Here is a 25,502-nt window from a genome sequence, read left to right as displayed (position 1 = left end):
CACTGTTCGGCTATTCACTTCAGGCTGGTATGGCTAATTTCAGCCGTACGTCGGCTGAAATCAGCCGTACATCAGCTTGCTTCGTGTGGCTTCGGGTCGGCCGAACATGCTCAGCCGACCCAAAGTGCAGACGGAGTTCGACTCAGCCGATCCCTCAGAGGTACCGAGCAGAACAGAAAAAGAGTGAGAAAAGTTAAAAAAGTAAATAGAAAACGAAAACGATTGTGCAGTGACAGCTAGCTCCGCCCAATAGTTTCCTACTGTCCGGCAGCTCTGCTGCTGTCAAAAAAAAAGAAAAAAAAACTCTACTGGGTGCTCTGGGAGCCTCCCGCTCCTGGCCGCCCAGGAGAGAAACACCGCTGTGTCTTTTTTTTCTTTATTCTGACACGATCGATGTCAGAATAGAAAAAAAAAAAATTCCCATTGAAAAGCATTGGGACATTACTATTGGCTATTTCAATTTGCAATAGCTAATAGTAAACTAGCATTGTACCCGCCCTCTGTTGATGGACCTGATGGGGAACTGCAGCAGAGGGCGGGTACAATGCTAGTTAATGCTAGCAGTGTTTCTCTCCTTGGCGGCCGGGAGCAGGAGACTCCCGGGGCGCCAGGGAGAGTTAGCTGTTTGGAGATCAGTGTCCCTGGTTAGCAGGTAACCAGGGACGCTGATCTCTCTGAAAGTGGCCGGAGCCAGCCGTAAGATCACGGCTGGCTTCGCCCAGCTGTCAGAAGCAGGCTGTCGGCCAGCCAATGGCCGGCCGCTCGGCCAGCTTCGGCTTCCAGCACGGCTCAGCGAGCCGATGCATATGCGTTCGGCTAGACTGAGCCGCTCGGCCACGATCGGGAGCTGTACGAACTATTGTGAATAGCCCGTACAGCACCCCTTCGGTTCTACTGAATTTCGTGAATAGACCCCCTAGATGGTGCTGATGAGTATAGACATTTCCTATACTCAACAGTGCCATCTAGTGCCTAGCAAATGGCATCTGCCCGGCGCATAGCTTATATACATTAACCCCTTAAATACATACTAAAAATTACAGACCTGCATGATTTGTGTCTTTTACATCTGTTTGGAGTTCAGCTTAAAAAAGGTATATTTTACCAGTTAGAAACATGGAGCAGTTGTGAAATTGTTTGCTTCAGGAAACTGGCATTATATATTTATAGCCCACAGCCACAATAATAATAGCTAACTACCACTAACCCACCACATTTCACACTGAAGTGCCTTTAGTTCATTCAAATTATTAAACAAGCACACATACATTTCTATCTGACATAGGATTGTTCACTATAATGTCCCCTTAATTTTGGAGCAATTATATTCCCTGCAGAGGCGGTGCGAAGAAATGAAGAAGGTGAAAAAGGAATGACAGGTAATTAAATTGGAGTATTGAGAATGTTACAGATTATGCAGAGCTGAATGAGCTGGACCATCATTTAATTGGAATATTTTGCTATGATTGCAATTAAAACATGAAAAACTTCATTAATATATTTTATATGTGCGTTAAATAAATACTGTAATAAGCTGATAGCAAACATCAACTTGTGACTAACACCTCTTATATGCTTGTGTAACATGAAACATTATTTATCTGTTGTATTTATCAAAATATGCAAAATGTACAATTAAATAAAATTCATTTTTTTGGCTATTCATAACAACGTGTGTGTGATATCCATAAAGTCATATTTGACTCTTGGTGATATCCATAAAGCCGTATTTAACTTTTGGCAACTCTAAAGTGCAACTGCATATTATTGAAGTCACCCCTGACCCCCTCTCCCCCACCAACGTTCTATTCACCCTTCCCTTATGCAGTGGCATATCCCCGCTGAGGCCACACACTGGCTGATAAAACTCTTTCTATCTGGGCCTGTGCATATGCTTTGTACTCTCCTTAAAGTGACACTAGACTCAGGCATTAAACCTTAAAAATACATTCAAGTACCTTAACTATTAACAAACATGTATCTTATTTGTGTATCATTCGGCTGTAGATCCTCAAATCATCTCTGAATTGGTGGTGGCACTGTCCTTCCTTCTGGAGGGCGGCTACTATTGTTCCCCATGGTCCCTGTGTGTGTTGTAAAGTAGCCACCGCTCCAAGCTCCCTCCTGTGATAGACTACAATCTCGTGGTTAGCTTATTGATTTGTTTTAAGATTGTAGTCTATTGCGGAAGTGATTGTGGAGCTATAGCCGAGTGATACACAAATAAACTACACGTTTGGCAATAGGTAAGGTTCCTGAATGCATTTTTAAGATTTAACTCCTCAGTTTAGTGTCACTTTAATGCCTAAGGAGAGTTAGTCCAGAGTATGAGCTCGAAGTAGAGAAATTAACTGAACTCAAGAGCCACATATAAAAGAAAAAAACTAATCAAAGAGCTGTCTTCTCCTACAGCAAGTTACAACTGTACAGTATGTTCTTCTTTTACCAGCTTTTTAAAAAGTCCATATATACTTTACAACAATGGTGTCCTAGTTTTCTGTCCCCTATTCTGTAGCGTTGTCTAATCTAGCAGACATCAAGCACATGAAATACAGTGTGCATATCATTGTTATTTACCCTAACAGGTTGTTTTTCAATAATCTCCATAATTGCCTTCGATTTTTTTTTTTTACGGTTAAATCACATGCTGTTAAGTAGAGCACTTCCTTGATTAAATTACCAATGGTGTCGCTACATAATACGCCACATAATTCCCTTTGTAAAGGGAGCCTTCACTGGATTCTGTATCTCTCACACCTCAATTGATTTTATTGACGCATTTATTTATTTTGAAGAAAGGACAAATTTATGTGGCAGAATGTGACAGACTGTAAATCCTATCTATCTATTGACAGGGTATTTAACAGAGACAGGGACGTTAATGAGTTGTCTGTCCCTTTGTCTGAAAGAGCATAAAACATATTTATGGTATCAGATAATAGGCAGGTATTCAATGTAATGAACAACTAGATTTCAGTTGTCTAAGCTTTAAGTTCCATTTTTCTCCAGCGGCCTACAGTACAAGGCTTCTTACAATAGCGGCTCAGAAATAACCACTTAGCTACAGGACTATGTCAAAGGATTAGGCATAAAAACAGCTCATCAGCTAATGCTTACATGGAAGACTAATAAAACTTTTTCAGTTACAGTTTCATTCTGTGTCCATTGTCTATGATTCCTTGAGACATTACTTAAACCTTTTTTTTAAATCTATGACTTATTTAAGTCATTTTAAATTGTAAGTTTTTATTTTATTATGTCAAAATATGATTTGTTTGGTAGCGCTAAACTGCTGGATGTCATGATAATAAAAACAACAAAAGATACAGCAATGACTTACCATTACTGATAATAAGGAATTCTACCTCATACTATGTTGATCTCAAACAACAAGACAATGCTGCAAAAACACATTCAAATATAAAATAAACATATTAACTATATATGGTCAATTAAATAAAGCTATGAGGTGTAAGGTAATTTATAGGAGTACAGCGGACTTAACGGTTTGCAATACATTTTTAAACTAGGTCACTCTGCTTTGGACTTCAAAATAGCTGCCCTGACTGGATTGTAAAAATAAGAAGGACCTTTTAAGATCTATAACATAAATCCACAGTCAAAAAAAGCTTGACATATACTTAATATGTTGTCAAGAATGACTAAATAAGTACTTGTCTACAGGAAGGGACTACAACATGCAAATTTGGAAAACTGAACAAGAAAAATATGAGTGCATGCAATTGAAAAATGGCAAAAGTAACCATTAGTGAGAGAGAGAGAGAGAGAGAGAGAGAGCAGAGGGTTACCAGGAGACCAGAGCTTAATTTTTAGAATTCAGAATAATTGGAAAAGTAATTACCTATTGAATTTGATTGTGAATGTTCTGACAAACATTTCTGGGAAAGGGTACCAATCGGCCTTGTCTGACCTCGGTGAATATAGAAAAGCAAAATATAGTTCCCATGAACAAATATTCCCTCCTAATGAACACCTCTGCTCACATCTATGCTGGCCATAGAAGTGGGATTTTTTAAACTAAAATAACAATATCTGAACATTTCTTTTAATTATATGTACAGATAAAGGGAAAAATATCAAGCACTTCTGAACCAGTAGAATCAATTTAAGTAGTTTTTTTAATTTAAGTAAAAATTAAACTTTCCTATTCCATTGTACTGCAGAATACCTGATTTAGAATCAGATGCCATGCATGTACAATATTCTCTGAAAGATGTCTGCACACATTGGTTTTATTGCACTAAAAACATTTTACTGTAAATGCTATAAGGTTTATTTACTAAAATAATTCTACTTAGCAAAGTGAAATAAGGTGAAGCTGGGTTCTTTTTAATCGCCTAATCATGCGCAACAATTTTTTACTTTCCCTTGTACATGATTGGGTATTCAAAGAAAACATAGCTTCATCTTTTTCACTAAGCTTAACACTCGCTTTGCTAATGTCTACTAAATAAACTGTTGCATGAACTAAAATGAGGGAGGAGAGGTTTAACTATATCCAGCACAAGCTTATTCAGTAAGGCAGTGTGAAGAGAAATGTGAAAAGTGCTATAACCCTCAATAGCCAGTCAAAAATATATTTCCTTACTTTACCACATTAAAATGAAATCTGTTTGACTACAATGGATTACTCTTTGCACTATTTTGAATATGATTGGCAGATTGTGGTCAATAATGTTTGAACAAAATCTAACTTGCAATCATAATTTGGTGCTGTCCTCTGGGGCAGAGCTAAACCTCGCAACATTTACGCCCACATGTATCAAATTATAACAAGGTGTTAAAATGATCTTTATAGACCTTTAACATTTTGCACGTCACAACAAAGCAATGCTTTCCCACCATTTTTCTAACAGGGTTAGCAGGCTTTACTGTTCTATACTGAGATCTTCATGCAATAGAAGCTTAAAGTGACAATAAACTCAGAAGTTAAATACCTTAAAATTTTTTTCCAGTAATCTTAACTATTAAACAATGTAGCTTATTCATGCACCACTCAGCGGTAGATCCTCAAATCATCTCTAAATTTGTACTGACACTGTCCTTCCTTCTGGAGGGTGGCTACTTTTATTCCCCATGGTCCCTGTGTGTTTGGTAGCCACCACTCCAAACTCGCTCCTATGATGGACTACAATCTCATGTTTAGTTTACTAATTTGTATTGAGATTGTAGCCCATCCCGGGACTTGGAGCAGTGGCTACTTTAAAACACACAGGGATTGTGGGAACAAAAGTAGCCACCCTCCAGAAGGAAGGATAGTGTCAGCACCAATTCAGAGATGATTTAAGGATCTACAGCTGAGTGATACCCAAATAGGATAATTTTTTGTTAATATTTAGGTACTTGAATGCATTTTTAGTTTTAACTCCTGAGTTTAGTGTAATTTTAAGCTGTTAGTTAGCTCTTAGTGTCAACTGGTCATTATTTAATCCATGTATCCACCATCCCACATCAGAAGACTTCAATTTGTGATGTTTTATTAAGTATTTTACTTGTGTGTATGATACCTTAAAGTGGTACTGGGGTTAGCCAATAAACTCCTTCCAATCTACACATTTTTTGTGTGTTTTTAAAAATAGTGGAAAATCAAGCCCTTGTTTTGCTTACAAATGGGCATGCTGGCTGGACTGGACTCGTGTCCTCATCCTAACCTGCAGTACTTTTATGGCATGAGATCAACTACTTATATTGCTACGATGGTCCACCCAAACTTTCCATGCTCCATCCATATTCTTTTTTTTGCTTGGATGTGCTTTTGGGGCTTTGGCAGCAGGCTGAATGATTATTGAATATACAAAAAATGCTTTATGGTAAGTTTAGTGAAATACTTACATCTAAAACCACCACATCATATTTTCACTATAGATAGACTTCCACTTCAAGAAGAACTAAATACAAAACATTTAGTTTCCAGGCTGATGAGACCCCACAGAGCTCTGGTGAGACCCTACAGAGACCTGGGTTATTCAGGGCTCTGTGGGGTCTCACCAGGGCTCTTTGGTGGTCTTACTGGGGCTCTGTGGGGTCTCACCATCCTGGTTAAACCCCACAGAACCCTGGTGAGACCCCACAGGCCTGAGCGGGGCCTCATGTTTACGTTTCACCTAAGGCCTCGCAAACTATAGAGCCGGCTCTGAAACACTGTCAAGTTTTTATTGCTGTCTGTGTCCCCCGGTAGGAGATTAACTCTCTCTAACAGTCCTGATCACCAATGTCACCAAGAATAAAAGTGAGGCGTTAATCCAAAACTGAGTTGCCACCAGAACAGGGATAGAGGAAAAATCGTCCAATGTGGACACTTGTTGCTGTGACAACTGTCTAAAGGGGTATTTCCCTCACAGTGGAAAGATATCTTTTCAGTTACTGTTGAGTGTGCAAGACAGAAAATGAAGAGAAATCAGTCTAATTAGATACATGCAACAAAGAAAGAGACTGATTCTAGCCAAAACATTTTGACTTTAGATATTCTTTAATTCTGTGTCTCTAGAACATCAGCCAACCATTACCCATTGACAAGTCATACCTTGATTTGAATTAAATCACACCCCTTTTCTGACAGTATTATTACATTTAGGACATATGACAATATATTATGTTTGCTGAATGGTTGTGAATATTTGGGCAATGACAAAATACCAAAACGCTTAAGAAACCTGTTAGAAAAACCAATCCACCATCTATGGCTGCGAATAGGAATTAATCTACCGACAGTGAATATTTCAATAAATATGAGGGTCTCACAGATATTGATGTACTTTCAAAGCACAGTGGCTACAAAGTATGTATTATAACAAAGGAAAGAGTAACTTACTTTCAGGGTTAATTTCATGTAGAGGTTTTTTCTCTAAAAAAAGAGAGAAAAAGAAATGGAAAAAAAGCCGTGTATAATATTTATGCTACATGCAAATTATGTTAATTTCTCATATGTAAAAATCTGGGGCTCTTGTATTAAAGGAAAACTGGAGGAAAGGCACATAATTTGCCACAGCCAATACAACGGTTATTTGCTTAGTGCAATTTAGAAAATAAAAGCAACTAGCTGACTGGACTAGCTGATATGAGGAACACCATTAGCATTCTCTCCTCCAGTTTTCATATAAGAGCCCTGCTATATGTATAATTTAGCACACGTCATCTTTTCTACTCTCTTCTGTTGTCATTTCAAGGTCACATTCACTTACAAAATTATATGCCCCCTAACAACTGCCTGCATGTCAAGGAGTGGAATGGTATTCTTCTTTAAGCATCAACATGGAGACTATTTCAGATCATTGAGATAACATTATGCAAAATTCATGGAAATGTACCATAGTCTGAATTCTACTTTTGTGCTCTACTGAATATGCTTATACATCTATCCCCACAGATACATGTAATTCAACTCTACTACTGGGAATTAGAGGAAAAGGTAATTTAGGATCCTGTAGACTGTTGTACACAGTTTACAAGCAAAAATATCACAGTGTTGTTGGAACCCAACAATAACTTATAAGTGGCAGGACCCCCAAAAAACGTGAACATTACCCAGGCCAACCAAGTAGGTGTTTGCCACCAGATATAAGCCATTACCATGCCACTGCTGGTTCTAACAACAACTGTACTAGCATTTCATTTCCACTTATTAAACCTTTTGACTTTTCTCAGTGGATAGTAGAGAAAGACCAATGAGATGTCACAATGAAGAGAGGAATGATGTGTTTACTAGTCCAAGGAATATATGAGTTACATTGGAACTAACAAAGACAATATTAATGGACTACACCTACTTCCCACCAATAATCGATGACATGTAAAAAAAACAGTAATGTATGGCTCTGAACTTCTAAAGAACGTTGTAGGGGTCTGGATAAAGCAGAGAAAATAGGTTGGTCTGGGCATCTGAGTTTTTTTTTACATTTACAAGTTAGGGTGGGGGCAGTGAGCATATATTGTTTTCAGTTTCATCTTCATATTAAATAATTTCTTTGAAATAAGCCTTCCTTATTGTTCCACTACCTATTCTTTCAGGCCAATAAAAAATAAGTAGATAAGTCCTGTGCTGCAGCAAATTTTAGCCAAGATGAAACTATTTCATTTTTACCTAGGGCAGTATAATATTTGTTATAGATATAAAGTATTTGTCCATTGTTGGCCACATGTATAGTCCTAAGACATTTTACTACTCTGCATCCAGCAGTCTCCATCGCTGCCACCAAGTTATATCTGTTGCACTTACATGTGTGATCCAATTATGTTTTGGACAACACATTTAGGAAGATTTTTACATCGATGATAGAGGTTTCCAACCAGTAACTTGTGGACCACACGTGGTTGTGCTCCTAGCAGCCAAGTGTTATTTATCTGTATGAATCCCTGATATACTGTGCACAAATGTACAAATATTAAAGCTAAATCTAAGGTACAATAACTTTGATTTAAATATATTTCTCAATAGCCACAAAGGATATAGATTGACTTTGTGTGCACCAAATGCCAAGTGGCATCATCACTGCGCTATACATAGCCAGTGCAGAGAGAAGAGCTGTGGGAGGGACCCAGAAAGCCCCACCCACTGCAAGCTGCCTGCAGAAAACTATACAGGGGAGGAGACAAGACCAGTCGCCCTGCATAGGAGAGAAAACAGCAATGACTGGTCTTTGTTACAGGAAACTACTCGGAGGTAAATTTCACACTGCATTTCGTCACAGACCTGGACCACAAAGGACACCATAGTTCAAGTAATAATAGACATGCCTCTCTTATTTAGACACTATTTGCTTAGCCTGGAATTCAACTTTGTGCCAAACAAACATCAAATTCATATATTTTATGTGATATGAATTGTTACACCTGTAAAAAGTTGTATAAGTATTACTGTTTATTTAAAGATTTGGCCTCCATATTATTTTGCATAATAGGCGGACAAAATGGGGCATAAGCATACACTATATCACCAAATAAATACCCTTAGAAAAAAAGCAGTGTAGGGAAAGCCCCACTGCAAGGGTTAAGAATATTTCTGCCTGGAGTTCTTTTATAATTTCTACTATTTTATATATACTATACTATTTCAGAAACTATAAAATTAAAGTAAATGGCAATATAAAAAAACGATTACATCTTCAATACATGCATACTTCCATATGTTTTGTCTCTTTAAAGCAAGTACAGGTCTGCCAGAAAATCCAGTACATTTGCAACTGGCAGGATCACCAGTTGAAAATAAAGGAAACAAGATCCTGAAAAAAAAACAACTAATAAAACCATCCCATCAGTTCCTGTACATGAATAATGGAACACAATTAGTATACCCATTGACAATACTGTTGCTTTTACAGAAAGAAGAATTCAGCTTCCCATGTCCTCAATGATGACATAACATATCTCAAAGCAGACATTGTATGAATAAGACATTGCATCTCTTAAAATATTATGTACTGGACAGCACTGTCTAACTGATTGACAAATAATTTCCGCGAGCAGCAATTATCTGCCTTTGGCACTCTTATCTCACCACAGACTGTTCAGCATGTTACAGGCTGCAGCACTGACAGCATTTCACAAGTAACAAGATATTTTGATTGAGTTTGAGAATCATGTAAAATGGCTGTGTTTCTGTTCAATGTTTCTTATAATAAACATGCTGCAGTCACGAGGAAGGAGAAACAAAAATAAAAATAAATACAATACATTATCAGTCGGATGTTTAAAGGGGACTTGGAGAAAACCTAATAATTTCATAACTAGAGGGCCTCTAAGAAATGTATTTAACCCCCCTGGAAGTTTTCAGGTTTGATATAAGAAAGACTCAATCCTAATGTGTTTAATTTAGGGTTGTTTTACACTGCTCAACAGATACATACTCCTTCACATCAAAGTAAAAAGAGATATCTGCAAAAATCTTTTATATTTCCTGTGTGGAAATAGAGTGGGTCCTTTCCCTACTGTAGCCCTTGTGGAAGCAGAATCCAATCACTGAAGACATTAAAGTGACACTAAGCTCTGGAGTTAAATCTTAAAAATCCATTCAAGTACCCTAACTATTAACAAAAATGTATCTTATTTGTGTATAACTTGGCTGTAGATCCTCAAATCGTCTCTGAATTGGTGCTGACACTGTCTTTCCTTCTGAAAGGTGGCAACTTTTGCTCCCCATGGTCCCTGTTTGTGTTGTAAAGAAGCCACCGCTCCAAGCTCGCTTCCATGATCAACTACAATCTCAATACAAATTAGAAGACCAAACTTAAGATTGTAGTCTATCACCCACACAGTGACCATGGGGAACAAAAGTAGCCCCCCTCCAGAAGGAAGGACAGTGTCAGCACCAATTCAGAGATTATTTGAGGATCTACAACTGAAAAGAAAACACACCTGAAAAACACTATAAAATAATGGAGCTCTACATGCACACATAAATCTAAACACACATGAATTCTCACTCAATTGCAACCACTTTCAACTAGATTTCAATCTTCAAAATGATCCAATGGGTCAGGAGAAATACTACAAACAATACCTACTTAAAATTGTGCAATAATAAACTGTTGGCTGTAGCCTGACTAGAATTGCATTAACCACAACTTGTTATAGCTTGGAGCTCTCCAGAAGACAAATCTCTGCACACAGGTTGCCAGCTCTTCCCACTAAAATGGGGTATCACTCTTACCTCCCTTTAGTTTTTATTTATGAGAGTGTCATGCTTGGCTTCATAGTGGGAGCAGATGAAAGAACAAGAAGAGCCTTTCAGCTTGAGCCACTCTGGCTTAGCCTATATTTTTAGAAATTGGAGCCATGCTGCCCAACCCGTGGCCTTTTTGCACTTATTGTGTGGCCCTTAGAGCACCTTCAGGCAGTTATCTGTGTTTTCATTACCAAGGTGCCCACTCAGACTAGTAAATTATTTTTTTTATTTTTAGACTGGGTTCTAGTAGGTAATATGTTGGTTTACTTCTTTTACACGATCTTACTTTTTCTGTGTTGTCCATCTTTTTTTCTTTTTGGCTTTTTTTTTCACTGATTTTTTATAATGGACCTTGCTGTGGCTCATGTAAATTGTAAGTGGGCCGCAGCTAGCACAAATGCAGAAGCATGGATTTGTAAAGGGACTGTAATAGTGGTGACCTTGTGCAGTCTCATGTAATGTGTCTCCAGTCTAAAACGGTCTCTTAAAGTAACTCCTCAGTCTTTTAACAACTTCTATAGCATGTTTGCAATTTCTGACTCTCTGATGCAGCACGTCCTCAGTCTCTTAGTGGGTCCTGTTGCATGTCTTCAGTCTCTCAAATTTTTATGTTTTGTCTTTTACTGAAAATGTTGTGCAGCCCTTTAAGGATGTAAGCAGTCACACTTGAGGCCCCCTATATCAGGAAAGTTCACTTTTTGGTCGAACATGACCTTCAAATATGTAGGCCGTTAGCGAATGTAAGCGGTAACACATGAGGCCCCTATATCAAGAAAAATCACTTTCTGGTCAAACATAACCTTCAAATATGTAGGCCCTTTGGGGATGTAAGCGGTCACACTTGAGGCCCCTATACTAAGAAAGTTCACTTTGTGGTCAAACATAACCTTCAAATATTTAGGCCATTTGGGTATGTAAGCAGTCACACTTGAGACCTCCTATATCAAGAAAGTTTCCTTTATAGTGAAACATAACCTTCAAAAATGTAATGAAAAGAGTTTAAAAAGAAATTCCATAATTTTCATATTTTCTGTATCAGAAACCATGACTAATGAACACATAAGAGACCACAAGTGTGTGAAATTACATTTACCATATCACCTGCTCACACGACAAAGGTGCAATTTGCTTTGCTAACGTAAACACATTACCAGACATTTCAATGTACAAAAAAGCAGAATGAAAAAGTACATTAGCTTAAAATGTTAATAAGAAATTCTATACTTTCCACTGTGCCAGCCATAAAAGCAGTGCTTGCTACTCTCCTTGTGATGCTAAGAGAAATGGAACTTGATTCTAGACTTTGCCATCCTAACGTAGCTCTAGCCTGTAAATAAAGCTCAGCTTTAAATGGGTAGCCAATCGTAATGACCTCTCTTCTAGGCTTGTTAATGGCTCCTTAGTTTTGTGAAGCTATGCAAGTCTGCCCTCTTAAGTTCTCAGCATGAGCTGGTGCTGGCCCAGAGGCCTGGCAGGCTCATAAATATTCAGTGCTCACAAATGGGAAACAGTTTTCTCACAGGTGTTTGTGCCATGGAGACGCTGAGAGCCTGAATACAAGTCTGACCATGGTGTACTACTCAGTACAAAAGAACACAGACGTACACAACGCAGTAATTAGGATGCCACATGCCAGCCGTCAGATGGAGCTGTCTGGCAATATCTGTTGAGGGATGGAGTAACAGAAGACCCTGAAGGATGGTGCCAAGTTTTAAAGAGATTAATAACCAAAGCACTGAATCAAGCGTTTCCTATTTATGTATCTGAAGTATATCTGTCGTACACAGCACATTGATTTATAAGGTACTAGAAGTGCTGGAACTGGATACTGATATCAAAGAGCATGCTCCTGCATGAACACCTGTAAAATATTTTACCATAAGTCTATAGCTAAATCTTCACTAAAGCAATCTAGCCGTTTCTCTGGACAAGAGGACCTGTGTGTTACTCAAAAATGAACAAATGAATAGGCAAGTCATGTAACTGTAGCACCCTGTAAACAGTGCTGTGAAATGTAGTTGTTCTCAGACTGTAGTTGGTCTGAGATGGATCTGCAGTTATGTTCATCTAATTTCTTCAGAAAAATCTATGGATGCTGCATCTGCCTGTTGCTGGGTGTGTTTGTGCCACAGAGCAGAGCAGCCAATAGGGATTGTTCTGAGCATTTGTGTCTCCTGGCCAATCACTGGAAGGTACAGGCCAGTGATGCATGTTGGGAGAAGATATAAATGCTCAGTGTGGCTGATGCAACAGTGAGTCTCCCTTCCCTGGGCCTCCCTGGGGGGAGGCTGCTGCTGATTGACTGAACTGGCTGGGCCTGATGCCTGAGGACTAGCCTGATACTGGCACTGGGGCCCAAGTCTACAGGTCCAGTGGTCAGCTACTGATTCCGGAGTTGAACATGTAAGAGGATTTCTGAAGTACTGCTTTGCCTGATGTTCTCTGCACAGATTGCCGTGTCTGGCTTAAAGGTCCTAATCTGTGATGGCAGCAGTTACTCTGTTCTATTGCTTAAAGGAGTCTACCTCATCCTGGATGTCCCTGACCCTGACCCTCTCTAACTGAAGTTCAGCAATAAAATTAATTCAGCGTTTATCTACTGTCTGGACTTTTTTCTGGACACTTTGTCGGTCACCAATGGAGGTGGTAAGTGCTATTGGGGCAGCCAGGTTACTAGAAATCCCTAGACTGGCTATGGAAGGCCCGATCATGCAGCGGCTCCTTAGGGGGTGAGCGCTACATAACTAAAAGCTAAAAAGTTGGCTACAAAGATAAAAAAAAGACAGAAACTGGGCAACCAATGAGCAATGTCTTGGCCCTGTGACAGGTACCCAGACATGCATGTTTATATCATAAAAGCATTTTCACAGGCACTCCTGACATTACCATGGATTGCTAGCTGCATTTTCCTAATAGAAATGAGGGTAATAGAGAGCTTTTATTTTCCTATCATTCTAGCAAAAATTTTGATTTTTCAAGTAAAAAAGTCGCTAGTTTCACAAAATGCCTTGTAATAAATAGGGAAAGTGAAATTAAAGTAGATATCAAGGCTTAGTACTTCAATAGTCAAATATAGACCATAAAGATTGTGCTCCAAATACCCTTTTCCCTCTTTTTGTTGTAGTCACATGACAGCAAAGTCTCCTATACCCCCCTCCCTCTGCGGCTGGTGGACTACTAGCAATGCTTTCTATTCATAAGGGGAAGTAAGGCTGGGATTTGCTGCAAATGCAGGGCTGCACTAAATATTGTTGGTGCAGTCATTTTAGCAGCGGCAAGCATGTTTTCAGCCCTTCAACAGAAATTAAGTAAACAAGAAAATACTAGTAGGTTTAACAGGTGAATTTAAATGGATGCAAAGGGAGAAGAAATAAGGACATACATTACTTATTTGCATGCCGATTTTAATATTTGCCTTGAGATACACTATACGGTGTTTTTTATTTGTATTTAAGACTGCACTAGGTTTTAAAAAGCTATTGAGGGTTACAGAAGCCCTTTTCAGTCATCCTAGACATGATCCTCTGCAGAAAAGTAACCTTAAATTAGCCTCAATTAGCATTGTTAACATAAAAAAGTACAGAAATATTAATAAAACACACACACAAAAAAAGAAAAAACACAGACTTGTGTCTAATTTCTTAGAATGGTCCAATTGACATTCACCATTAGGTGTTTGTGTGGAAGTAATTACATATTTCTGAATTAGAATATTTACAGTCAGAATATGATCAGCACCTGCACACCGTTATAGAGTGACCTCTACTGTATACTCACCAGAACTAGAATATTAGTATCATGTCTACCTTTTTGATAAGGCCATATGTACAAATTTAAAAGCAAAACTCTGACCATATATTTATATATACATACATCGTTATATTTATCAGCATTTCATTTATTTAATAAATGCCCCTGAACTTACAGTTTTCTCTTGGCCCCCTGCAAAGTATATTTCTGTGGCAACGATGCTGCACTAAATTCAGGGCAGAGTTGTCACTCTCACGTGGGCTGTGCTTGCTTGCACTATTGTGGGATAAGAAGATGTTGCAGGGGGCTTGTCTATTAGCATTGTCACTGATAATATACAAGAATGTAGCTTGTCAGGCAGCACTTGGCCACACCTAGTCCAGCACAGCTCTGTCTCCATTGCTGAAACACTCTCAATGGGACCTGCAGTGTCTGCCAGGGAAGCATGTATGACAAAAATAAAGGAGGATTTTGCTCATTTAGAGAAGGTAAATTAAGTTTTTATGTTTACATTATGAGGCTTCTGTATCACAATAACTGGATTTGGGACTTTTTTTTACTTTTAGATGTACAGCACTTTAAGCCAAGCACTCTTTGCAGTTTTGGTGCTGTATCCTACGAAAGCTATAGGGTCATTTAACTTGCTTCTACCACTTGGAGCTAAGTTATAGGATCTGGACAAATTTCTTGAGCTAACACAGCCACTTTAAACATCTGCTATCACAGAGGGGCAAAACACAATGAAGATGCCAATCTAGCAATGAAGAGATTAAAAAGCTTCTAACAGAATAAGAATTTTCAGTGCCCAAGTGATAACAGATGCTGTTTTGTACCACTGGGACCTTGCTGCTCATCTAATGAATGAAGGGTTGAGATCTTTTCACCTCCCCATCTGCAGTCAGTCATAAAGAAGAGCTTGCAGAATAAAGCTATTCGATATTAACTGTAGGCCCTTGAATGGTGGCTGTATGAGAAGCAGTGAGGATCAGCCTAGCAATGGAGATTAGTTATGTTGTAATCAGAGATTATGCCTCTTGTACTTTGATAACATTTGTATGATAAATAGGTTTTGATGCTGTACTGTGTATTATAAACTGGGTGCTTAAATAGCTGCTACAGAGTGGCTTTTTAATGTTCAAAGACTAATTACCCTTTTACTGAAATGTTCTGTGAATGAAAAAGGAATTGGCTGAGGCATTCAAGGAGGTATTAACTCTGTCATTTCTATGAAATGTACTATATATTGCCAATGTGCTATTATGCACACTGCATGGTTCTAAGTCACAGATGAATGGAAGCTGGGGGATATCCAATCACAAGCTTTTATTTTTTTCAAACCACATTTGCATATCTAACCAATGTCTGTCTTCTTGGTCACATACCCTGTGTTTTCCGAGTTTCTCTTTTTTTATTTATGCTCTTACTGTTTTTTAAATCAAAACCTACAAAAATTACCTCTTAGGCCACTGTCTGCGTTCAAGTGCGGACACCCAGACCCGCACGGATGTGCAAGTTCGGGTGTGCGTATGGCAGAGTACAGCAGTGTCCTCCCACAGGTAAGAACAGGATGCTGAGTGCAATTACATACAGCACCTGTCCCTCCTGGGATCGGCTTGTTTACAGGCGTGCATGCCACATGGACATGTGCATGTGTACCTGTCACTTGCGTTATGCTATCACATAGGGGATTATCAGAAAAAAAAGTTTGCAGTTTATTAAAACCAATACAAAAACACAAAAAATATTATATTGTTTTTGTCTGCACTAAAATTTAAGTGTATGTGTTACTGAAACACGGGTTTGATAAACAGTTGTGCTAATATTGTGTGATTTATTATTGTATTGCAACTTCTATCATTCCATTTTACAAGGTCTCTGCTTTAAAATAATTTTCAGGCTTAAAAATGTACATTTTACCATGGAAAAAAAGTATCTGCAGTAAAAGTTAAAGGGTAGAGATTCTTATGTTTCTCAAATATCTTTAAAAATGAAAATTTGGATTGTTTTTAACAAAGACAACTCTATTGAAAAAACAATGAAGAATATTAGGTCTCAGTGGCAGAGACGGTGGTGTTGGAGGGAGGTTGACATAAGAACAACACATTATTACTGGGTGAAAGTGCTGAGTTGATAAAAGTAAATGATTCATGCGTTGCATATTTATCAAACTGTTTGCAAAGTAATCTAGCAGATGTAAAAACCACAACATCAACAGGTGGTTGACAATACACAATTATAGTTGACAAATGATCTTTTTGCATATGGCCACTCTAGATCAAGATCGCTTTTATCAAAACCCTCTGGTCATAATAATGTAAAGTCAAGGTAACAAATAACACATCTTTACTTTGTGTCTACAAAAATTTCAGCTTGGGATTTTAGTTGGCTCATTAGTGTTTCTATTCCTGCCACATGAAATGTTGTGATATTTGTCCGGGTGTGGAAGCTTGTGACAGGGATATAAGTAATATTTCTTATATTGCATCCCAAGCTCAGGTGAAGCAGATTCATGCCAGCTAATTATATTGGAAGATTGACAAATGTTATTTATTAGTTACTGTGTCTGACAATCTGTGTTACAGTCATGACACTATGAGCTGTTATTGAAGCCATTGAAATCTGGTTGCTTTTTTTTTAGCTATTACAGAGGTGCAATGTGGTGCCCATGTTCCATGTTTAAAGAAGCTCAGAAAATAACAAGTTTACTGCCAAAGAAAGCCAGCACTGCTAGCTCCGCACAAACGTTTTCTATTTACTTTTTTAAACTTTTTTCACTCTTTTTCTGTTCTGCTCGGTACCTCTGAGGGACCGAGCAGAACAGCCAAGCCGAATGCCGCTCAGCGGCATTCGGCTATTCACTCACTGCTGTTCGGCATCTTTAAGAATAGCACAAACAGCAGTGAGTAGCCTGCCGGAGGTTTGGCTCAGCCGATCCAGATGTTGGATCGGCTGAGTCGAACTCCTTCTGCACTTTGCACTCAGCATGTTCGGCCTACCCAAAGCCACACAAAGCAAGCCGATGTACGGCTGATTTTAGCCGATGTACGGCTGAAATCAGCCATACCAGCCTGAAGTGAATAGCTGAACAGTGTTTGGCTCACTTCACTTCAGGTCGGTCATTCACTCGGCAGCCTACGGCAGCTTAGTGAATTGACCCCTATATATACTACTCCATACAGGCAATGTGAAAAGGTTTCCCTGCTGTGCCAAGGTGCATTAATGCATTATTGGCAGGACAGGCTGTGTATACTTATATATACACTTATTGACCCCCAAAAAGTCACCACCTGGATTTAGCTAAGCAAATAGGCAAGAGCTTTCCACTGGATAAGTTTTATGATCTTGGATTGCTTCAGTTGATCTGGTCTAGGTTTAGCAATGTTATGTCCCCACAAAATGAGGTCAGCTGCCTACCTGAATATACTAAATTACCCTGATGGCACATGAATATTCCTAGATGACAATGCCAGAATTAATTGGGCTCAAATTGTGAAAGAGTGGTACAGGGAACATGAGACATAATTTTAACACATGGATTGCCCACCACTGAGTCCAGACCTTAATCCCATTGAACTCGCTATCTTTGGGATGTGTTGGAGAAGACTTTAAGAGGAGCTAATTGTCCAATTAAATATTAGAGTGCAGGACTTTTTTTGGGGAGGGGGGCTAGGCAGTGTGTTTTAAACATTAAAGTAAAACTAAAGTATAAACGTTTTCTTAGATTTGGATAGAGTTGTGAGGTGTTAGAGCCACTGTCAGGTTTATATTTCTGTGTCCCTGCTAGGGAAGCTCACTCTCTCTTATTGTCATGATCACCAACACCAACAATTAAAGGAACAGGAAATCCAAACTGTCACCATTCTGGAACCTGGTGGAAATCATCCAATGGGGACATACATTTCTAATAGGGAATTTCCCTCACTGGAAAAATATCCTATCATTTCCTGTTAAGTCTAAAGGACGGGAAGTGAAAGGAAGTCTCGCTGATAAGGCACAGATTGCAAAAAAAAAAGCATGATAACAACTTTAACACTTCCCTACACTATCCAAAACAATGTTATGGCTTTAGATATACTTTAGGAGAGATCTACAAAACAATAAGCCTCATAGAACTTTACTACAGCACTATTTATTTCTCTTATTTTTAAGATATTTTTTATTCGTTTTTTTATTTTGGAGATTTAACCTCCCTGGCGGTATTCTCGAGTGTGGCTCGGGGTTCATTTTCAGAGCGGTACCCCCGAGCCACACTCGGGATTGCGCAAAAGTGTCACTTACCTTGTCCCTGCGAACCCGCGGTGTCCTCTGCTGTGTTCACCCGGCCGATGCCGGCATTTGGCTTTCAGCTTCGTTTCGGGCGTCACAGAATACACACAATACAATGTAATCTGCTATAATTACATATATATATCAAACTATTTCACTTCAATTTTGTCCATAGAGCTTTGTCTAGTGCCATGCCGGCACTTTTACTGTACTTTATTGACTGTGGTACGGATCAGGCAGCGCCCCCCAGAATTCCCATTTACTGGACCATTTTTTTAATTATATTATATTTTTTTATAATTATTTCTTATATTATTATTTCTTATAGTTATTTATTATATTATAATTTATGATTTTGTGTTTCAAACTTTATCATAGTACAGATTTAGTGAGCTATTCCTAAGATTTACTAAGAATTACAGGCCTACAATATAAAACAACAAATTGCCCTAAAAACAATGTACCGCTTTGGCATGCTAAAATCCTGCATAATCAGACCGCCAGGGAGGTTAAAAAACCAATACACACAGAAATATAGGGAAAAGACGTACATAATGAATGTACAAGTCTGAATACAACTCCAATGTTAGAACCACTTCAATAATGACCTGTATATCTGTCCTATCCAACTACTTCAATAGTGATCTCAATTATGTCTCAGCCTAAAAGCCATAACTAATCAGTATTTTGTTATTCATCAAAGGGGAACTCCACCATGAATTCCCTAAATGCCAAAGTATTTTTTTTAAATGTTTTTCCCCTCTGTATTTAAAGATATACTTGTAACAGGACATTTACCCAAGTTGTCGACTCTGACATTGTGGGATAAACTGAGACCTTTTATTTAATAAGCAGCAATTTGTGAGCATAAAAAATGAGTAAACAAAGAAAAATTGCCATATGATTAGTCTAAATAAAGTCACCAACCACTTTCAAAATGCTCATTTTCAGATCACACATAGTTGGCAATTCAAGTGGCATAAACTGCATGATGTCTGGCTGAAACAGATATACCATTGGACACTCCAAAATTAAATGAAAAATAGCCCCCTAAATTCAAAATACTAACAACAACATGCAAAGCCTTCTATAACTCTGCCCCTGGCCACATCTCAAAACTCATCTCAAAATATAACCCACACTGTCCTCTCTGTCTTCTTAAGACCTCCTGCTCTCCAGCGCCTTTGTCACCTCTTATCACGCTCACCTCCAGAACTTCTCCAGAGCTTCTTCCATCCTCTGGAACTCAATACCACAACCTAACAGGCTATCTGTTCACCTTTAGGCAATCCCTGAAAACCCATATCTTCAGGGAAGACTATCCCACCTAAACATAATAACTCCTTTTACTTCTTCCACTAACTCATCCCATACAATTATTACCTTTTGTATTGCTTGACCCTCCTATTAGATTGTAAGCTCTCATGAACAGGGCCCTCGTAACCCTCCTATATTGAAATTGTATTGGAACTGTACTGTCTCCCTCCATATTGTAACGTGCTGATCAAACTTAATAACCTGAATAATAATAATAGTAATAATAATAATAATAATATTAACAACTGTATGCAGGTATCTGTAGTTAGGCTTTTCAAGCTATAACATCTAACAGCTATGTACTAACTATGGTGTACAAAATTAATATGTATGAATGAAACAACTTGCATCTCTAGGTGAGAGAACTGCGTATGTGAAACATTTTATTTATTCACAAAAACATTCTAGGTCCTTGAAATAAATAAAACACACCCAGACCCACAAGAAAATGTTGCATAAATCATGTGGCATAATGAATACTGAGCATTTATGACAAATCCAATATGTAGGAAGAACAGTGTTAAAAAATAAATTATCAGGAAAAAAAATGAAGAAATACAGATGAAATGATGTTAAGATGGTCACCTCATAAAAGGGTACAATTAGACACAAAAGGGCAGCTGGGTTACCAAGATAATAATATGAGTATTATTTTGATTAAAAAAATGTCTCTGTCCTGGTTTTCATTCTCCCTGAATAGTATACTTCTGTCAAGGCCAGAAATCTAATTTCTGAATTTCTCAGAAACAAGTGTCTTTCCCCAGAGGAAAGGCAAACCTAAGGAGTAGAAATAGTGTTTGCTATCTGTGTCATCCATTTTTGTGACAGAGAAAATGTTCTAATGCATTGGTCACCTGAATTATTCAAGTTCTCTATGTCCGAAATCTGACATGTGTGGTGAAGAATGAATGGGACATCTAAAGCACAAATAGACTCCAGTTGGAATAACTGCAAATCATGGAAATGTATTGTGTCCCTGAATTTGTTTTTGGAGAAACACTATCTTTCAGATAAATGAATTCATTCTGAATAATTGTGCCAGGCTGCACTCCAACAGGTTGGGTAGCCTTGCAACACAGGGACACATCTCTAAATGACAAATGACTGAAGAGATGGTGGCAACCACTGATTATATGAGGCTGGCTATACTGGTTAGAAAAGAAAGCGTATATGGGAAAAATTCTGTCATTACCAGTAGGACCTATGCTGCATAGAAGAGTGTAAGGCTGCGGAGCATGTTCATTTTGAATATTTGAAATTTCTGTTTTTGGTAGATGCTTAAGAGTTAAACCACCTGACATTTTTCCAGGGCATCCTTTTGGTGGTATCGATATTTTGGATTTATTGGGTCTGTAGTGCTGGCCATGAAGGCCCCATTTTCCTGTGGAGTTTTATTCAAGTTATATGATGAAGAATGCAATAGAACTTGCTAGTGAGAGCACCTTTAGCTCCCAAATGTTGGGAACGATGTCCGGGAGATCTTCCTGTTGAAGTATCTAAAACACATATACAATGACTGATGCAACCTCTACCTAAAATATATTTAATAAATATTTAAGTGGAATGACCTTTAAAAACACTGCACATTCAGGCGCCTAAAAGTGGAACATTACAGTCGTTCACCAGAAAGTGGAATATGTGGTCCCCTTAATCTATAGTGGTGTATGGCTTTACCATCTCTCTTCAGTCCTGTTCTTGTCTCTTTCCCTTCCCCTCTATTCCTTCTCACTGCAGCAGCCTCTAATACATTGTTATACCCTATTGTGTTGTTTACCGGGACAGCACCGATCCTCGCTTAATTACATTGAGTGTGCTGTTGCCTTTTCATTGTCCTATTGTTACACTGATCATGCTTGTTATTTTTGAAAATCCAAATAAAAATCTAGGAGGCCAGGTTATTATTGACCTAACCAACTACAGTAAGTGCATACCGGAATCTGCCGTTCGTAAATGTCAGACAGTACAAAAATGAGCTAAACATCAGAAGAAGAATAGAAAGGTTATCTGTTTAACTTCTCTTTCTCTCTCCTTTAGAGCTTTATATCCTCAACTGAATGACAGTTGTGCTTTAATAATGTGCAAAAAAATCAATATTGTGCGGTAAGGAACACCACACCACTGCACACCTTTGTTCTATGCACTATGGCATATGTTGGATAGAGTGTGGAAGAGTTAAAGTTTTTTGTTGTTGTCTGTGACCCCATTTAAGAGATTTCTCATAACTTCCTGTGTAGCCACTGGGGAAGTCTCCATCTGGGATACGTAGAAAAAATTATAGTGCTTGTCTTTTGAAGGAGTGAGGAAGGGTTAAACCTATGTACGGTTATTCTATTATATAGTACATAAAGTCCATTTCCTTATAATAACTTTTTTAACATTAGTTGTATAATAGATCAAAAAATAGAGGAAAACATGTTTTATTACGCATCCTTTGCTCACCTTGAATACACAGGCCATCTGTGCAGTTTTCAGACTCCTGGCTCAGGCCTTCACAGGGTTTTCCTCCATTTGCTGTTGGTGGCATTGTGCACTCTCTTTCACGTTGGTGTTCACACTCAAGGCTACAGATAGACCACTCACTCCACTCCTTCCACATTCCTTCCACTGTAGATCAAAACAATAATTTTAACAGCATTACAAGCATTCCTTATGAAAAATAACGGCAATGGCATTTTTAGATTTCTATTACAAGATGCCAGACAAGCACATATGTCATACTTGCATGGACGTTATGGAAACCTTTGAGAATTAAAATATGGGAGACTCCATTACTCACGAGAAAGTTCTTCTAACTGCATACTCACCAAACTCAGACAACTAATGTAACTCACATAATGTATATAAAATAACTCAATGCTTGTATAACTATATACATTACATACAGAATGCATGTGTGATGCAGCATTACAGCTGTCCCCTTTTACTCTGCTGCTACATATACTGATTAATGGTTATAATCCATCATTAATGCAGAGTAATATCAGCGTCAGCATCACCATTCAGCCCTGATGAAGGAGTTTTGAGTCCACTGAAATGTGTTGTCACTCTTACCGTCACTAGCTCACTTCTCGATCATCTCCCTGCAGATAGCCGTGACTGTCAGTCACGGGCTCTCTGCAGGGATTCCCCCCTCCCCGCTCCAATCCCCCAGCGCTGACTGGAGGAATGGACGGGGGTGGATACAGCGGGCTCTGCCTCTAGATAGACAGAACCCGCTGTCACTCACGCAGCTGGGTGGATCTCGACAGTAATGTCGGGATCTGTCCCGGCTGCGGCAGTCTCAGTACACCCCGAACAGTAGCTCGCGATTTACAGAGCTTTGGGTCACGGGAGGATGCTAGTTTATGTCCTCCCATGAGCCTTAAGAGAACTATGGGGAAAAACACTTACCCCATAGTTCTCTTTTAATACAGGTGTGTTCCTGAGTCTACAAACACATGAAGTGCAGGTATAAGGACACATGGTGGATGATTTACTAAAAGCAAAGAGGCTGCTCACTTTGCAAGGGATTTTGCGCTTTGCAGGGGAAGTTTCCCCTTAGTTAAGTGGATGTGGTGAAATTTCATTTTGCAAAAAAATACCCAATCATGTGCAAGGAAAATTTAAAAAAACAGTATTTTTGCTTGCGCATGATTGGGTGATGGAAGTCAGCAGTGTTTCACCTCATTTACTAACTAAGGGGCAACTTCCTCTGCAAAGTGCAAATTCCTTTCCAAAGTTAACAGCCTATTTGCCGTTAGCAAAAAACACCAAATGAAGTACAACTATGTTCCTGAATGTATGAAAATGTAACTGAGAATTTAGGATACATGACGTAGGAGAATAATGAACATGAAGTGTCCTTTCCCAACAGGTAAGCTTATTTCTCCGTTTCTTGTTTTTCACTGTTCCCCTTTTGATTTTTCAATTCACGATTAACAAGCTACCTTGCTAAAACAGATGATATTGCTGTGTATGAAAATTGTTGGAGACTTTATAGCGCTTACAACCAAGTTTATGTTAATGCTAAGCTTGCCTCATTTTCCCTCAAAGGCAGCTGCCACAGGAACAAAGCAAAGAAAAAAAACAACATTTCTATTGTGTTTCCAGTAATGGAATTCATTCCTTGTGTTTGTTGTATGTATAATGTGTTTGAGTTATTGAAGCATTTTTTTTCAGCAGTACATATCAATCATTTTTAATGGAATCTAAATAATAATAACTGTGATTCAAGATCCTTCAGTCAACTGAAAATATGTACATAGAAATAACATTACAATCACATATAACGCTTTCTACCTTCAATACTTGAATTACTTGTTTATGATTTTAACATTAAATTAAAAGAAAGGGGGCAAATAATCTGCTTTAGCATTAAATCCACTGCCATGGCCCATATGGCCGCTAAGGACCTTTGTGGCAGGCAGGGCCATGCAAAGATCTTCTTATGACAAACACTGCTAGATCTTGGAAAGGTAACATCTTTAGTACACAACATGCTAACTTTCCATTCAACTAAGAGATCCTGTATGTACTTCAAACAGGCCCAGACAAACATATGTTTCTCATTCATTTAGAAAGGTGTGGATGCAGTGTTTTATAAAGTGACCATGGGGCCAACAACTTAGAAGAAGCTGACATCCCAAAAGAGCATGTGAATGACTTTGCAAAATGCACACAGTGTTTTAGACATTTGTAGGCCATGTTCATTATGTTTTACATGCTGTTCATCTTCTGAGTTGTTGATCTCTGCAACAAAAACATTTTTTATGTCAATTAGACACATCAGGGAGATGTCTCCTCACTTCCTATCCCAGTGGTATCATTGGGAAAATGAGTGAGGGAAAATGTGTTAAATATGTTTGCAATCCAGGCTTGGTAAGCTCTAGTAAAGGTTACTGTGTCCACTCATGAATACTAATTGTGGTGATAAGTAAATAAATTAACATTACCCAATCATGCCAATCAAGGCATTCCTGTGCCTAGTGGTAACTTACATGGTCAGATGCTCAACACTCCATGGGGTCTATTCACGAAGCAGCTGAAGGATCTAGCCATAGATTCGGCCGATCCTTTGGCTAGCTTCAGCCCCAGGACCCCTTCGGTTCAGTAAAACCGAAGGGCTTCTGTACGGGCTATTCACTATAGCCCGTACAGCTCCCGAACTATTGCAAATTGAAATAGCCAATAGAAATCTAGCAATGCATTCCTATGGCCAAAAATGTATTATTTTTTTTTCTATTCTGACACGGCTCCGTGTCAGAATAAGAAAAAAAAAAAGAAAAAGCAGTGTTTCTCTCCTTGGCGGCCAGGAGCGGGAGACTCCCGGAGCCCCCGGGAGAGTTAGGCTTTTTTTTTTCTTTTTTTTGACGGGAGCAGAACCGCCGGCCAATAGAAAACTGTTGGGTGGAGCTAGCTGTCATTGCTAGCTCTGCACAATCATTTTCTATTTTTATTTTTCTACTTTTTAAACTGTTTTTCTGTTCTGCTCGGTCCCACAGAGAGACCA

The 25,502-nt window shown here is 38.6% G+C and overlaps 1 protein-coding gene across 1 annotated transcript in view; it reads right to left on the bottom strand.

Annotated features, from left to right (window-relative positions):
• UNC5D (unc-5 netrin receptor D) overlaps positions 1-25,502 on the bottom strand; it is a 490,550-nt gene that overhangs the window by 158,976 nt on the left and 306,072 nt on the right. Inside the window, exons 7-8 of the mRNA XM_018564580.1 lie at positions 22,454-22,618; positions 6,833-6,865 (exon numbers count right to left, since the gene is read on the bottom strand). Of these exons, the coding sequence (XP_018420082.1) occupies positions 6,833-6,865; positions 22,454-22,618 (198 nt within the window). The remainder of the gene's footprint in view (positions 1-6,832; positions 6,866-22,453; positions 22,619-25,502) is intronic.

This window comes from Nanorana parkeri, unplaced genomic scaffold, assembly GCF_000935625.1.
Source record: "Nanorana parkeri isolate BGI_ZX_2015 unplaced genomic scaffold, ASM93562v1 scaffold762, whole genome shotgun sequence".
NCBI lineage: Eukaryota > Metazoa > Chordata > Amphibia > Anura > Dicroglossidae > Nanorana > Nanorana parkeri.
This window is presented reverse-complemented; position numbering and strand designations above follow the sequence as displayed.